The sequence below is a fragment of the Hippocampus zosterae genome, chromosome 7, assembly GCF_025434085.1.
Source record: "Hippocampus zosterae strain Florida chromosome 7, ASM2543408v3, whole genome shotgun sequence".
NCBI lineage: Eukaryota > Metazoa > Chordata > Actinopteri > Syngnathiformes > Syngnathidae > Hippocampus > Hippocampus zosterae.
In genome coordinates, this window is record NC_067457.1 from 8,525,692 (window position 1) to 8,539,301 (window position 13,610).

Genomic DNA, 13,610 nt, shown 5'->3' on the forward strand with positions numbered 1-13,610 from the left:
CATGTGTGAACCAGTGTGGTGGTTGCTGTTGCTGTTTCCGAACGAAGCAGTAGAGGTTCCTGTTGGATTAGATTTTGTTGTAGTGAATCTCGTCGCGAGGCAAGAGCAGAGAAAAAGATTTCGTATAACGCAACAGGGTTTTTTTTCTTTGGATGGGGGGCAGGAAAGTGGGAATGGTGTTAATGCATGAAGATTTTTTTTCACACTAAGGGGTATTTTCGCCCATATAGGTTTAGTTGTAGAGGAGTTTCACTGTAGTTAGTTTCCCTAATGACAATTATTTGTGCTTTGTTGGTTGACATTTCGGTGTCTTGATGGTGGATCTATTGTGGCAACATGTGGCCTCGTGTGTCTAGTTGGAACTGAGTGGGACATGGGTGCCTTGCGTGAAAAGTACAATGTAATTCTGTTTGCAGGCATTTAGAAGTGGTATCTTTAGCTCGGCACTCCCCTCACTGTCTTTACCAACAGTTCTAGTATTTAATGGAACTCGAGCCACATTATGTAACTGCACCATTTCAATGATTTGCCGAAATAACCTGAGCTAGGATTAAAGCGCAGACACATGAACTGTTGTGGTTTTACGTGGACAGGAATATAAATGACTGGATTGTTGTATCAAGTAAATTAAAGACGCACAGGGGTTGTGAGCATCCCTATTACGCGGGTTTCTCAGAAAGACTTGTTTTTGCAGTCTTTTCTTTTATCAGCAGTTACGTCATTGACTGTAAGCATGGAATATAAATCCACACTGTGTACTTTCCATTCAGTAATCTGCCTCGTGGAGAGTTTTAAGTCTCACACCCACTTACACACATTACAGACAGCAGTTTTTTAAACAAACCGGAGGGTGTGGGGGGGGGGGTCATCATTTTCTTCCCAGAGTCGGCTTCCTGCTCAATTTAACCCCTGTCTATGCTTAGCGAGGTCAGATTAAATTCTTATTCCTCATTTCCTGCCAGCTTTCTAATCGAGGCATTAATATCTGAAAACAAAAGGAGCAAATTAAAAACTGTGTCTTACGCACTTCCTCCTCTAAACTTTCAATTTCTGATTACATTCTTTGCATATTTGATTTATTTTGTGTTTTATAAAACCACCACGCTGCATACCTCCTAATTTCATGCTGTTTTGTGGGACATGTAAAAGATTTAGCATGATGAGTTCAACGCCTTCATCATTCTTCTCAAAAGCTCCCTTTTCGCAAGCTCGTGAGAGAATCGTGCGTTTTGCTTTTCTTGTTTTCTTTCTTGTAGCCATATGTACCTTTCCATATTTTAATAGTACATTTTCGCAAGACTGGCCATTGTCATAGTTTCTGTGTATAATTTCCAATTTACTTGGGATGGGCCCTGGCGCCACAGTAACAATTTATTTTGCTGCTGGACAACCGAGACTATGCTTCATATGGACTAAAATACAATTTGTGTCTCAACTCAGCATTTGTGGGGCAGTTGTACACCAAAAGCTTCAACTGATGTTCCAATTTATAAGCACAATATTAGGAAAATGAACACATTATCCTTCACACACGATACGGCAGACCAAAAATAGTTAATATTTTCTCGTTTAGATCTGTCAATCTGTGTTCCTTCAGTAATAACGGGGTGTTGTTTTTCCTTGACCTTTTTAAAACTTGACATGTGAATGTTGATTCATAGTCGCTCTGGCGTGATTGAGAAGTTGGAGGCCCTCGAGCTTGAGAATGCAGAGAAAATGGATGTGGAAGAGTCGGGCAGGAGTGGAGCCAGACAAGGCCGCAGTGAGCACAGGCGTTTCCACAGAGAGGTATAATACTTTCTGCGTGCACACATTTACGTGAGCATGTTGGAGCGAATAATGCCAGCATTGTAAAGCAATTTACGATATATACAGAGAGGCTTGTAAAGTGTTTATTATTCTTTTTTGTTTTTATTAACAGTGTCGCATCAGGACATAGATCAGCATAAAACATGCCGTTATGTTTTTTTTTTGGGGGGGGCAATCCGATTATATTTCACTTCATCTTCCTAATGTTTTTCTTTGCCTTGTCTTCCCGCCATCTTTTTTTTTTTCATCCTGTCCTGTCTTTTTTTTTTTTGGTTTGTGGTTCAAAGATCATCCGCGTGTGCTGTCTTCATTTCCAGTTTGTATTCTTTGGTGGGATTCCCCTGGTGATTGTGCTTCCTTTTCCCACCATGACCCTCCCCACCCCCCACCCCCTCCGCACCTCTGCCCCCACCCCCAATGCTATCATACTGACTTTTTTTCATACTGTTGAATAGGTTTCTCTTGTTCTGCCAGATGTCTTCCCCTCATGCACCTTATAGTGTGTGCAGACAAAGATGCTGGGACAGCATGCTTACATGTGTGATAATAGCAACAAACTGTTTAACTTCCGCTTTTGTGTTTGTGTAGATTTTCTGATGGCTTTAGAATATTATTTAGACTTTTTAAACCAGTTGAGCACATTTTTTTTCTCACAAAATTACCAGACTTCCATTTATATACCACTTAAGATTACATCTTAAAAATGTGCATGATACCTCATGTTTTTGAATGTACTGACCATACAATATATGTAGATTGCTCACATATTTATGTATCGTCCTCAGGGTCAAAATCTGGATTTCACCTCTTCCCTGCCGCCTCTTAGGAGAGCCAAGTCCCTTGACCGACGGACAACCGATTCAGTCATGACAGTGAGTGTGATATCTCTCCCCCCTGCTTTGGTCAACAAGTCTTTATAAGATCCATTTTTCTCATCATACCATGTTTGTAGGACAAAAGTGAACTTAGGGATTCGTCAAGTTTTTCATCAAGGTGTTTTATTAATTTTTTTTTGTCTGTGTGTGTCATTCTATTTTTTTTACCGTGAAATCTCTGTCTCACGCTCAGGGTATCAACTCATTTCATAATGAGTTATTATTATGCTGACGTCTGCACTGCCACCTCAATGTTACCAGCTTTTAGCGTAGGTGTGCTGACCAAATGGGTGTGATGGCACATTGTTGGCATATTGCTGTCGAAGTGCAGTCATATTTTTGCTTCTATTTAAAGCACACATTGTTGAGTTCGCTAGTTGGTCCGAAATAGACTGCTACTGTTAATAGGTTGTTTTCACACACATTGAACTGTATTGTATACAATAACTGATATATAAATGAAGTATGAAATAGTTAAAACACAGAACGAGATCATTTATTGAAAGTGACTCCTTGTCAGTTGTCATTTAAGTGATTCATTTTAGGCTTACATAATATGCTCAATCCTCCTATTGCAACTTTTTAGGTCTCTGAAGGCCCATAGCTTTTAACATTTGGGGTTTGTCCATTCGGTTAGCGTTTAGGCTTTGGGAACCAAGGTGCACAAATATTTCGCACTAGCTTAACCAACATTTTTGTCTTCCAAACAATTTAGTATGACGATGTTGGTTCGTGCAATTCACATTCAGACACTGGCAGGGAGGGAAACGCTTGTGGGCCTCGGCCGCAAAATGTTTAGGGAGAAAAGGCAAGTTAAAAAAAGAAAAGTACAATTGAACATAACAGAACTTAGAAGATGCTAGCTTGATGAAAACTATTGAGAATGAGGGAGAAGAGAGAGTGCTTTGATCAGTGAATAACAAGCTGGAAACTTGATGGAAACTTGTTATCTGATTACCTCCAGTTGAAATGTGCCAGTTAATCCTGGTGCAATTCTGTATGTTTGTTGTCTCTGGACAAAGCTGCTTCTGTCCTGCTGAAAAGTCTTACGAACCAGGGTCAAAATGGCCGCCTGGCTTTGAGCTGTTTCGAAAAGACTCAGGCTTTTTGGTTTTGAGACCATATTGATTAGGTAACCGTATTCGGTCATTTTGTGAAATTCCTCCAACGACATTGAAACCTTGGCTACACAATTCCTTGAACAGCTCGTAAGCAACTCAATTTGTCCAATGTTGCCATTTTTATTTCTTGCGATTACTTGACGCTTTTATTCTTTCTATTTTTATTATTTCTATTACAGTAATTGCCTTTCTCCGCTAGACTAGTGTTGCTCTGATGTGATGGTGTGAGGGTACGGCCATGCCTCCATCCCTACCTCTCCTCTTCAGGTTACATGCTTATTCTGTTGCAGATTTTGCCTGCAGTGTATTTTCAGTGCCCTCATTTTGAGTGTGTGTGCTGTTGGCTGTTGTGTACCTGTGTGTGTGTGTGAGGAGCAGGGCTCGTCCTGGGCATCGGCGAACCAAGCGTCCTCATAGGGCGCCATCTGCTGGAGGGGGCACCAAATTGATTTAAAAAAACGCTCGTCATACTTGCCAACTCTCCAGATTCACACAGGAGGCTCCCTAATTACAACGCTATCTCGCGCACGGTTTCTAATCAGTCATTTCTCCTGCTAAACTCTGGATTTTATAGTGGAGTAAACATTGTGGGGGAAGTGATGTGACACAGTTCCTCTTCGTTAAAGGAGGGAGGCTGCTCGCTTGAAGCCAAGACATCCAGCGGCCACTCATCCTCAAACACAGCCTCGTCAATATTTTGAAGCTTATGTAATGCCTCCTTACTGTTGAAGTTTTTTTTATCTAGACTATGGTGGCCGGCAGCTTTTCTCAGAAATCAATGCCGCCACTGGTTGCTATGGAAACCCGGCAACTGCCCTCCGGTGCCAAAGATTTACACTGAAATGATTAGATTTTTATAATAAGATGAAATTGCAGCATGGAAATGATAGGTATGATGTACAGAGACAGGAAAAGTCAAAAGGTCAGGAACATCGTTAATCTCTGTTCACAAAAGTAATAACACATCAAAGTTTGAGAAAACTCAATGGCAAACAGAACAAATTTATTGATGTGACCTCGGAGAACGGTGCAAACATGTCAAGATTACCAAAGCTATCCAGAGCACAGGGAAGAAATAAAAAAAACAGGAGGAAAATTGGAACAGAGTTCAACTCGTTCCTCCGTTTGATTTGCGCAATTAGAAGTCGCAGTAGCAAGTCACTCGTATGATTTGTTTGAAAAAAAACTAAATTCTAAATGTATATTTTAAATTGTGTAATGTTATCTTATTAAAGGCACTGTTAAAAAAAAGTATCTCCTCTTAGTAAGCATATGAAAATCACCAATGTAAGGGGGGGGCAATTAAAATCTCGCCTAGGTATCAGGGGTGGTTGTATCACTAGCTTATGCTCAGCGGAAAACAGTGCTATAAGCTAGCACATACCTCTCCTACTGATACATTTTTTTCTTTCAGGGTCAAATGCTCATCTTTAAAAAAAAAAAAAACATACAGGTGTGTTTTTGAGTAACTTTGTAACTTGGATAGCAACAACTGTTGCACAAGTGTAAAAATAAGTGTGCAAAGTTAATCAGATGGCAAAATAAAATGTATCCTCATCCTTGAAATCTTGCTGCGAACACAATGACATACTTACCGACGTTTTCTTTGCCCCTTTTATCGGCCAGCTGTCTTTTGTCACTTTTGTTTGTGTTTGTATGTGCGTGTTTTTAGCTTGTTCACCGCATCTGCTTTCTCTGGACACCGGTCACATCTTTGTTGTCTCCCACTGCGTCAAACCACAGCAGTTTATTACAGGATCAAGCACAGGATTGTGCATCCTCAGCTGGATTTTCACACAGCAAAAACGATTGAGGTGGAAGTTGGACCTGACCAGTGGTCCGATTTGAGACCGATTTATCCTATTAGTTGAAATTGTCCAGACCATATGTCACGTCAACTTCTCCCCCACCTGAAGTGTGATTTGACTGAGCATGCGTCTTACTGTCTTTTGTTTTGAGCAGATTTAAAAAAAAAAATCATATTTGTATGAAAAGTGCACATTTAAAAGAGGATTGTTTGATCAGCTTTGTTTTTGAGAATGTCCACGTACCTGCAAGTAACACTAAAAAAAAAAAGTTCACATCTGTCTTCTTACCGCAGTTGTGTAATATTTGTTCTTTTCAATTCTAGCCAGATTTACTGAACTTCAAGAAAGGATGGATGGTGAAGCTGGACGAGCAAGGGCAGGTAATTGATTTGCAAGTTTTTAATGCACGTTTAAATATGCCTCTTTTTCAAGACGCGTTTTCAGCATTCTTATGCCTTTCAACAAGGCCTGGACACATTTTAAAAGAGATGTACCGATAGTTTTTTTTCCCCACAATCAATAATAAATTTAGACCTTTTTACAGCCCTCTTGAAAACTTTTTTTTTTTTTTTTTGGAGTAGGTCCTTGTGTCATGTATTTCACCACATTATCACGATTCAGAGTCTGCTAAACATTATCGTACTTTGTTCCTTTGATCTGCTGTAGTGGAAGAAATCCTGGTTTGTTCTGACAGATCACAGCCTGCGTTATTACAAGGATTCGATCGCAGAGGAGGTGAATTTTTACTTTTTTTTCATGTTAATTGAATTTGTGGTTACTTTTTTTTCATGCATCTGCTATTGATCCTTAAGGCTTCTGACCTGGACGGTGAGATTGATCTGTCAACTTGTTACAATGTCACGGAATACCAGGCTCAACGAAATTACGGGTTCCAAATACAAGTAAGGTGTTTTGTCTCAATGTCTCTTTATTCATGTTACAGGAATTGCATTTGTTTTGTGTTGTTATTCCAACCTCAAAGTTTTGCTGAAAACCTTTATCATAGAATATTTAAAAGTGTCTTCCATAATTATTGGCACCCCCAGTTAAGATATATAAATATATTTTTGGGGGATTTTTATTTTTATTTTTGTGCAGAAGCATACTGTTATACTAAAAATTTTAGTCACACAATCAAGCTCCTGCCATGGACTGCAGGTCACTCCCCAGACCTCAACCCTATTAAAGACTTGTGGAGTGAGCTAAAGAGGAGAATTCAGAGGCGAGGACCCAGGTCACTGGATGATTTCTAGAGATTGTTTCAAGGAGAATGGTTCAAGGGCCCTGTTTCTGTATTGTCCCATCTTGTGAAACATTATACAACACAGGTGTCAATGTAAAGGTCCGGGTGCCAGATATGGCCCGTCACATCATTTTATGTGGCCCGCGAGAGCAAATCAAGCATGTCAAGTTCCATGATGCTTGCTAAAGTCTGAACCGAAATTTCAAATTGTCAAATGTAACCCGCAATAACAGTCATTATTCTTGACTTCTGATTTTAAAACTAGTTATCCATCAATTTGTTGTGCGCTGTGTATGCAATATGTGGAGGTGATTAAACATTTATATGATTTCCCAAAATTCATAACGGCCCTCCTAGGGAAACCGTAACTACAGTGCGGCCTGCGACAAAAACAAGTTTGACACCCCATTATAGAAGAAAAGGTGCTGATTTCTTTTTCTTTTTTTTTCTCCCCCTATTTTGGCCCAATATAATTTCGAAGAAAAAAAATAATTCAAAGCGAAAGAACACATCTTAACCAAGGAGGCCAGTAATTATGGACGGCAGTACCTCGTGCCATTTTTATATTACTAAATGTGTTTAAATGTTTAGACTCAAGAGGGAGTTTACACACTTTCGGCCATGACAGCGGGTATCCGGAGAAATTGGATCCAGGCAGTGATGAAAAATGTCAGACCATCTACTGCTCCTGATGTAGCAAGGTGAGTAAAATCCCATTCGCCCCATTTCTCAAAAAACGTAAGATCTTTTGATTGATATTGCGCAGCACTAGGATATATTCTTTTTCTCTCTGTTCTTCAGCTCAACAGACGACCATGCTTCTTTTTCTCCTCTGGAGGGCCTGGTGAGACCAGATGTGACTCAGGACTCTCCTTCATCTGAAACCTCATCAGTGGAAAGAGAATCCACTCAAAGCATCATAAAGAGCCGAGCACGTGAGCGTAGGCGAGAGGGTCGATCGAAGACTTTTGATTGGGCCGAGTTCAGACCTATCGCCCAAGCCCTGGCTCAGCAACGGGCACAGGAGGCCGAGAGCCTTCAGGCAGACCTAGGAGAGCTAGAGCGTAGTCGGCGGAGGGAGGAGAGGCGAAAGAGGTATGAGTCTGTGACGAGTTCAGCGATGGAGCACTCGTCGCTCAAAGAAGGCGGGAGAATGGACTTCCAGAGTACAGAAAAAGTGCCTGACTCATCAAGTCCTCAGTTTCTAGAAAGGCATCAGAAGGTTGAGGAGGTGATTGAGCAACACTGGCGACAGGTAGAGAAGACGCCGATACGAGAAGAGCGAAGGGTGCCCCTGCCTTCGACGGGTTCTGCCAGAGAGACGGTGGAGCTCGAACACTTGCTGGACAATTACAAGCAAGGGGTATGTTTACTTCTTATCTTGTTTTAGGTTATTTATTCTCAATTGGGGTTACCTTGGAAAATACGCACCCCCATTTTCCTATTGTTGCCAAAGCGCGACCCGCTTTTGTAAAAGTTAAGAAGAATAAAGAAAATGCATCGTTTAAAAATTGCGTTTGTAAAAATATTTCACTGCATAGCATATTTTAAACATAATCAGTGCGATGCTTACATGTTCAGAGAACATTCAATTTGAACAGTCTTTGGCTCCATCTTGCATTCTGTACTGATAATCACTTTCCAGAACCATACCATTAGCCATGTCATCCACTAGCTAGAGGCTGAGCAGCACTGTATTTGTGCGCAGAGTAAACGTAGATGTAGCATGCGAATTAATTACACTTTGTGGCCGTTGTGTGATATTTTCCAAATAGGAACTTGGTACTCCTCTGTACTGCAGAATTCAGAATCTGGATAGCAATGCCGAGTTACGCCTAGTAAAGTTTCTAATGCTTGCCTGTCGAAATAATTCAAGTCCGACCTGGAAATGTACGTTAAATATTTCACGTCGTGGATAATGTGTATGCTGTTCTACAAAATAGCTTTGTAAACTATTCGGCACCGTGTTGAACCTGATAAAAAAAATTCTAAATCTATCTGCGACCCATCTGAATTGATTCCATAACCCACTTTGGGATTCTGTAACCCTCGTGAGCACTGTTATAATGCGTCAGGAATGTCGTATTCCAACTTTCTGAAATAGGGGTGTTCTGATCAGGGTTTTAAGATGAGATAAGATAAGATATCCTTTATTCGTCCCACACTGGGGAAATTTACAGCCTCCAGCAGCAAGAATGTATGTAGAAAGAAGAAAGAGAAAAAAAGCTGATTCCAATGCGGAACATATAGGTTAGCTGCACCTTTTAGAGCTGCTTATTTACGATTATTTGAAAATGTAAAAAAATAAATAAAAGTAGCTGTTTGCTAGCACTGATACATTAAATAATATTTCGTATGACATCAAATGTTTTTCCCTGCTGCTTCTCCAGATGGAAGATCTTAAAGCACAATTGGAAGGCTGTCACCAGCAGCTGCTTGACTCCAACAAACACAAGCAGGAGCTTGAATTGCAGCTGAGAACAGCTCTTGAGAGAGAGCAGGACATACGAGCAGGTTACATATCTCCGGTGAGTTTATTTCAACGGGACAGTTGCAGTAGACGTTTTTGGTACCATTTTATGATGGATTTTCAAGATTTGATACAATTGTTTATTCTCTATTGTGTAACAACATCCTTTGCATGTGTTAATATGTAAAAACAAACAAACAAACAAAAACATTAAACAAAAGGGCTACCAATGTGTGCCTCTGCATGAGTTCATTGCATGTTTAAAAACATTTGAGATCTAATTATTACATTGGCTTCTACTTGTTAATCTCTTCTGTTTCTGTAGGCCTATTCTACCAAATAATTGAACTCATGCGATCATCGGTATATAAACTTTGTGGAATTACCACCTTTGTTAGCTTCCCCCCGCCCCTTGTCAAACTCTAAGAGCTCAGGAGCTCTGTTGCGACTGACAGTACATGAATGATACATCGTGACTCAGTACTATCAGGAATTTTACTGCACCGGGGTTATAAACGCATTGCCAGTCGATTAACTTCTGTAAATGTGTATGAATAACATTTTGGCTGTTTCAAATTTTGTGCATGTATATAAAATTGTCATTGTCTCTTAACTGCAAATATTGCCGGCATGATGCAACGACCATTCATTTGATTCTTATTCTTTGTGTATGTGTATGTATGTATGTGCGTGCGTGCGCGCCTGTGGGTTAATAGATGAGTGTGGCCGAAGCAAGGCTGGATTATTGAATTTGATGTGTAGTTTTCTTTGGTCATGGTTGAATTCAAGACTGACGTTACTGTGGTGCAATGTCGTTGAAAGTTTCGGGAGTTTTAGGGGAAACCATTCGGCTTACCTTGGCTAATGTGATTCCACAAAGCGCTGCTTTGGTATAAGGAGCTTGGACTAGAATTCTGTGCTGAAAAGTCTTGGTTATGTCTTTCATCCTTTAGTCAACCATCCCACTAAAGCAAACTAATATTGCATTACTTACCACATGAAGTAACCTTTCACTGTTTCATAAGCATGCTGTTGTAACTAACGCCTGACGTCAAATCTTTCTTCTTTGATTTTAGCGAGTAGAATTAAAGACAATTGTATGTCTTGTATTGTTACATGATAAACATTTAGATATTATTACAATTGGGATTATAATAGTAATGACTCATTTTCATGGAAAATGCGAGAACGTAATACAAAATCTGATTAATTATCAAATCTTTGTGTGTCCCCTGCTGTGTGTTAACCAACTGTTTGATCCCCTTTTCCAAGCTGGAACACCATTTGGGTCTGGAGGCTGATGTGACGCCCCAGATGAAGAGGCCAGAACTGGTTAGTCCTCAAGCACAGAGTTTAACAAAGAAGTACCAGGAGACCAAAGAACTCCTGAAGCTGCAAGAGTTGAAAAAGCGCAATATGCAGGCACAGCTTGGCCTTTCCCTTTCTCACCACCCTCTTAAGGAACCTCATTTTTCCGAACCCCCCAAAATACCCATTGTGGAAGGCACTATGCCTGAACCTGTCCAGCAAACAGTTAGCTTTTTACTCCTTGATAGTACAGAAGCAGGTCAAGAACTTCATGACTTAACTGCTGGCAAATCTCTCACTGTGAAGGAACTGACAAAGCTGTTAAAATGCCACACGTTAAATCAAGAAACGTCAGAGAAACAACCATTTCAGAAGGTGTTGGAGACCTGGAAATGCCAACAGGAGATTGAACATGAGATGATGAAAAAGAGTTTGGCCCGAGCTGGAGAAACTATCCGGGAATATGAATCCCGTCTTTTAAACATGGAGGATTTGGTTCAGAAGCAAAGTATTAAAAGCCCCTTTGGTCCCCTCTCAAGAACTGATAACCATTCCGAAACAAAAGAGCAAACGATTGGAATGCTTACTCAGAGGATCGAGATTTTAACAAGTGAAAACGGTGCATTGAAACAAAAATGCCAAGAGATCGTGAACCAACTGACTGAGGCAGACAGAGAAATAGACAGACTGAAAGCCGAGCTTATCGGCCGTCAGTGTGTCAACCAGCATCATCTCGTTACGGAAGAGATGAAAAGACTAAAGGCCGACTTGGCCAAAAGCCAGGCTAATGCCATTGACAGGGACTATTTTGAGAGAGAGCTGAATGAGAAATCGTTGAGGCTTCGTGAAGCTTTGACAACAATCGAGGACCTTGGCAGCGCCCTAAAGGACACAGAGATGAAATTGCAGTTGAGAGAAGCCACATTGGAAGGTCTTGGATTCCAGGCGGATTGTGAGGATGAGGCACGGCACCTGGAGCAGGAGCAGCTTAAAGACCTTCTTGAAGCCTCACAAGCAAAGTTATTTGACACCGAGGCAGCCCTCCATACGACTCAACGGCACTGTGTTGAACTTGAATCCAGCAACCGTGAATTAATCGCACTACAGCAGAAATCGGAGGAGGTCAATAAAGAGAAGCTTAGAGAAGTAGAAAATCAAATAGTGATGCTACAAGAGAAGTTAGAAATGAGGATAAGTGGAGGTGAAAAGTCTCCTGGCATCGGTGGCTGTGTCCAGGAAGGAGCAAAGCATGTTAATAAAGGTATTTTAAAGCAAGTAGTCGATGAGGTTGAGAAGAGGTCAGAGGCGGCTAATCAGGTTTTAGACATGTTGTTCAAGATAGATGTCGATGTCGAGAAAATGCTGAAATTTTTAAAAAGCACATTATGTGTAAGCAAACATCTTCCTTCTCGAAAAGAAGGCCTTTTTTGCATAAGTCAAAAAAACATGAGGCTGGTTTTACAGGCAGAATTCTTGAGCCAGATTCTGAGTACCACTAAAATAAAACCAGAAGCCGATCAACTGGACTCTGGAAACAGTTTAGCACAAGAGATTGCTCACAAGCGCTGGACGCTCTTGATAGGTCAGATTTATGCAGATGCCGAAGCTGAGACAGACAGAATGGCCGAGTCAGATTTCTCATCGATGTATAACTGGCTTGATGATGAAACGAACAGTTGCCTTCTTAAAGAATTAACCAAAACATTAAAGGCAAGGGCAATCTGTTTGGAAAAAAATGCATTGAGGCTTCAGTTGGCCAAAGATGACGACTTTGATCGTTTTACGTGTGGTCTCAAAGACAGGCAGTCTTCGGAGTATCTCCTTGATGCTCTTCAAGATGCTTGCATGTCCTATGTGATTATTCGGCTGCGGCTGCAGCATGAAAAAGAACTCCGGAATAATCAGACCAAAGTCGACATTGATGCTTTTGAATGTCCAAACTGTCCGGATTTGAGAAAGCTTGCCAAAGATCTGCAGACCCAACTGGCAGATGTTCATAGTCAGTCGTGCGACACATCCGACATGCCAGAGACTTCCATCCACGCAGAAGGGGAGCCCATGAGCTCAGCTGAGAAAACCTGTGACATGACACATCAGGACATGGTAGCCAAGTATGAGAAGGAGCTGCGGGAGGTTAAAGACCACTACGAGCAGGAAGCTGTCAGACTGAGGCAAGAGATTGCTGAAGCCAGTGAAACTCTGTGCCTGCGCTCAGAAGAGAATGCCAGAGAGATCGATTCATTGATAAACTGCATGGAAGACCTCAAGAAGAAGCACGAGTTGGAACGAATCAACCTTATGGAGCGGTTTGACGAAGAAATGGAGGCGCTTAGGACAATGATTGCTCCTTCAAACCCAAACAAGGCATCTACAGCAGAGGAAGGTCCGTTACATGGCACCCCTGGCCGGACATCCCATCTGAAAGAGTGCATCCAAGAGCTGCTGACCCAAGTGTCGGTTATGACCCAAGAGATGAGACGTCGCGAAGCACAGGGCGAGATAACCACTCTCCGGCTGAAATACGAGAAAGACCTGGAAAATTTAAAGGTGGAAGCGTTCATTGTCCTTATCGTCCGCCATCTGTGATGCCTTATGTTCCTTTGTGGCATTCCCAGATCCACTCCCCCCCCCAACTCCTACTACATCCCCCCCGTCCCTCCTCAACCTCCGTGCATCCTCCACTTGCCCCAGTGTTGTTAACCTCTTTCCTACTGTGTTGCATGAACTCTAACATTCATTGAGTTACTTCTGTCATCAGTATCATTTTTTTCTTAACTCATGAACTGATTAGTTTGAAACAGATGTTTTTCCATTCTCTTGGTAGATTAGTTAACCCACCCTGGATATTAAAAAAAAAAGTTACATAAATGAGAGAAATCATGACACAATTTTTTCAACCGTGACCGAAAGGATAATCCAGTGCTGGTTTATTGTACCCGTATTTTCCAAGGTCCTTCGGAGTATATGGCGCACCTT

General features: G+C 41.2%; 1 protein-coding gene across 4 annotated transcripts in view; it reads left to right on the plus strand.

Moving 5' to 3' along the window:
* The window catches only part of mprip (myosin phosphatase Rho interacting protein), a 40,026-nt gene that overhangs the window by 18,276 nt on the left and 8,140 nt on the right, over positions 1 to 13,610 (plus strand). For 2 of the 4 annotated variants that reach the window (XM_052070964.1, XM_052070963.1), the window contains exons 8-16: positions 1,662 to 1,788; positions 2,595 to 2,681; positions 5,937 to 5,993; positions 6,280 to 6,348; positions 6,426 to 6,515; positions 7,448 to 7,557; positions 7,658 to 8,219; positions 9,247 to 9,384; positions 10,599 to 13,181. In XM_052070964.1, the coding sequence (XP_051926924.1) occupies positions 1,662 to 1,788; positions 2,595 to 2,681; positions 5,937 to 5,993; positions 6,280 to 6,348; positions 6,426 to 6,515; positions 7,448 to 7,557; positions 7,658 to 8,219; positions 9,247 to 9,384; positions 10,599 to 13,181 (3,823 nt within the window). The remainder of the gene's footprint in view (positions 1 to 1,661; positions 1,789 to 2,594; positions 2,682 to 5,936; positions 5,994 to 6,279; positions 6,349 to 6,425; positions 6,516 to 7,447; positions 7,558 to 7,657; positions 8,220 to 9,246; positions 9,385 to 10,598; positions 13,182 to 13,610) is intronic. The other 2 variants (XM_052070965.1, XM_052070966.1) reach the window with 2 other exon arrangements.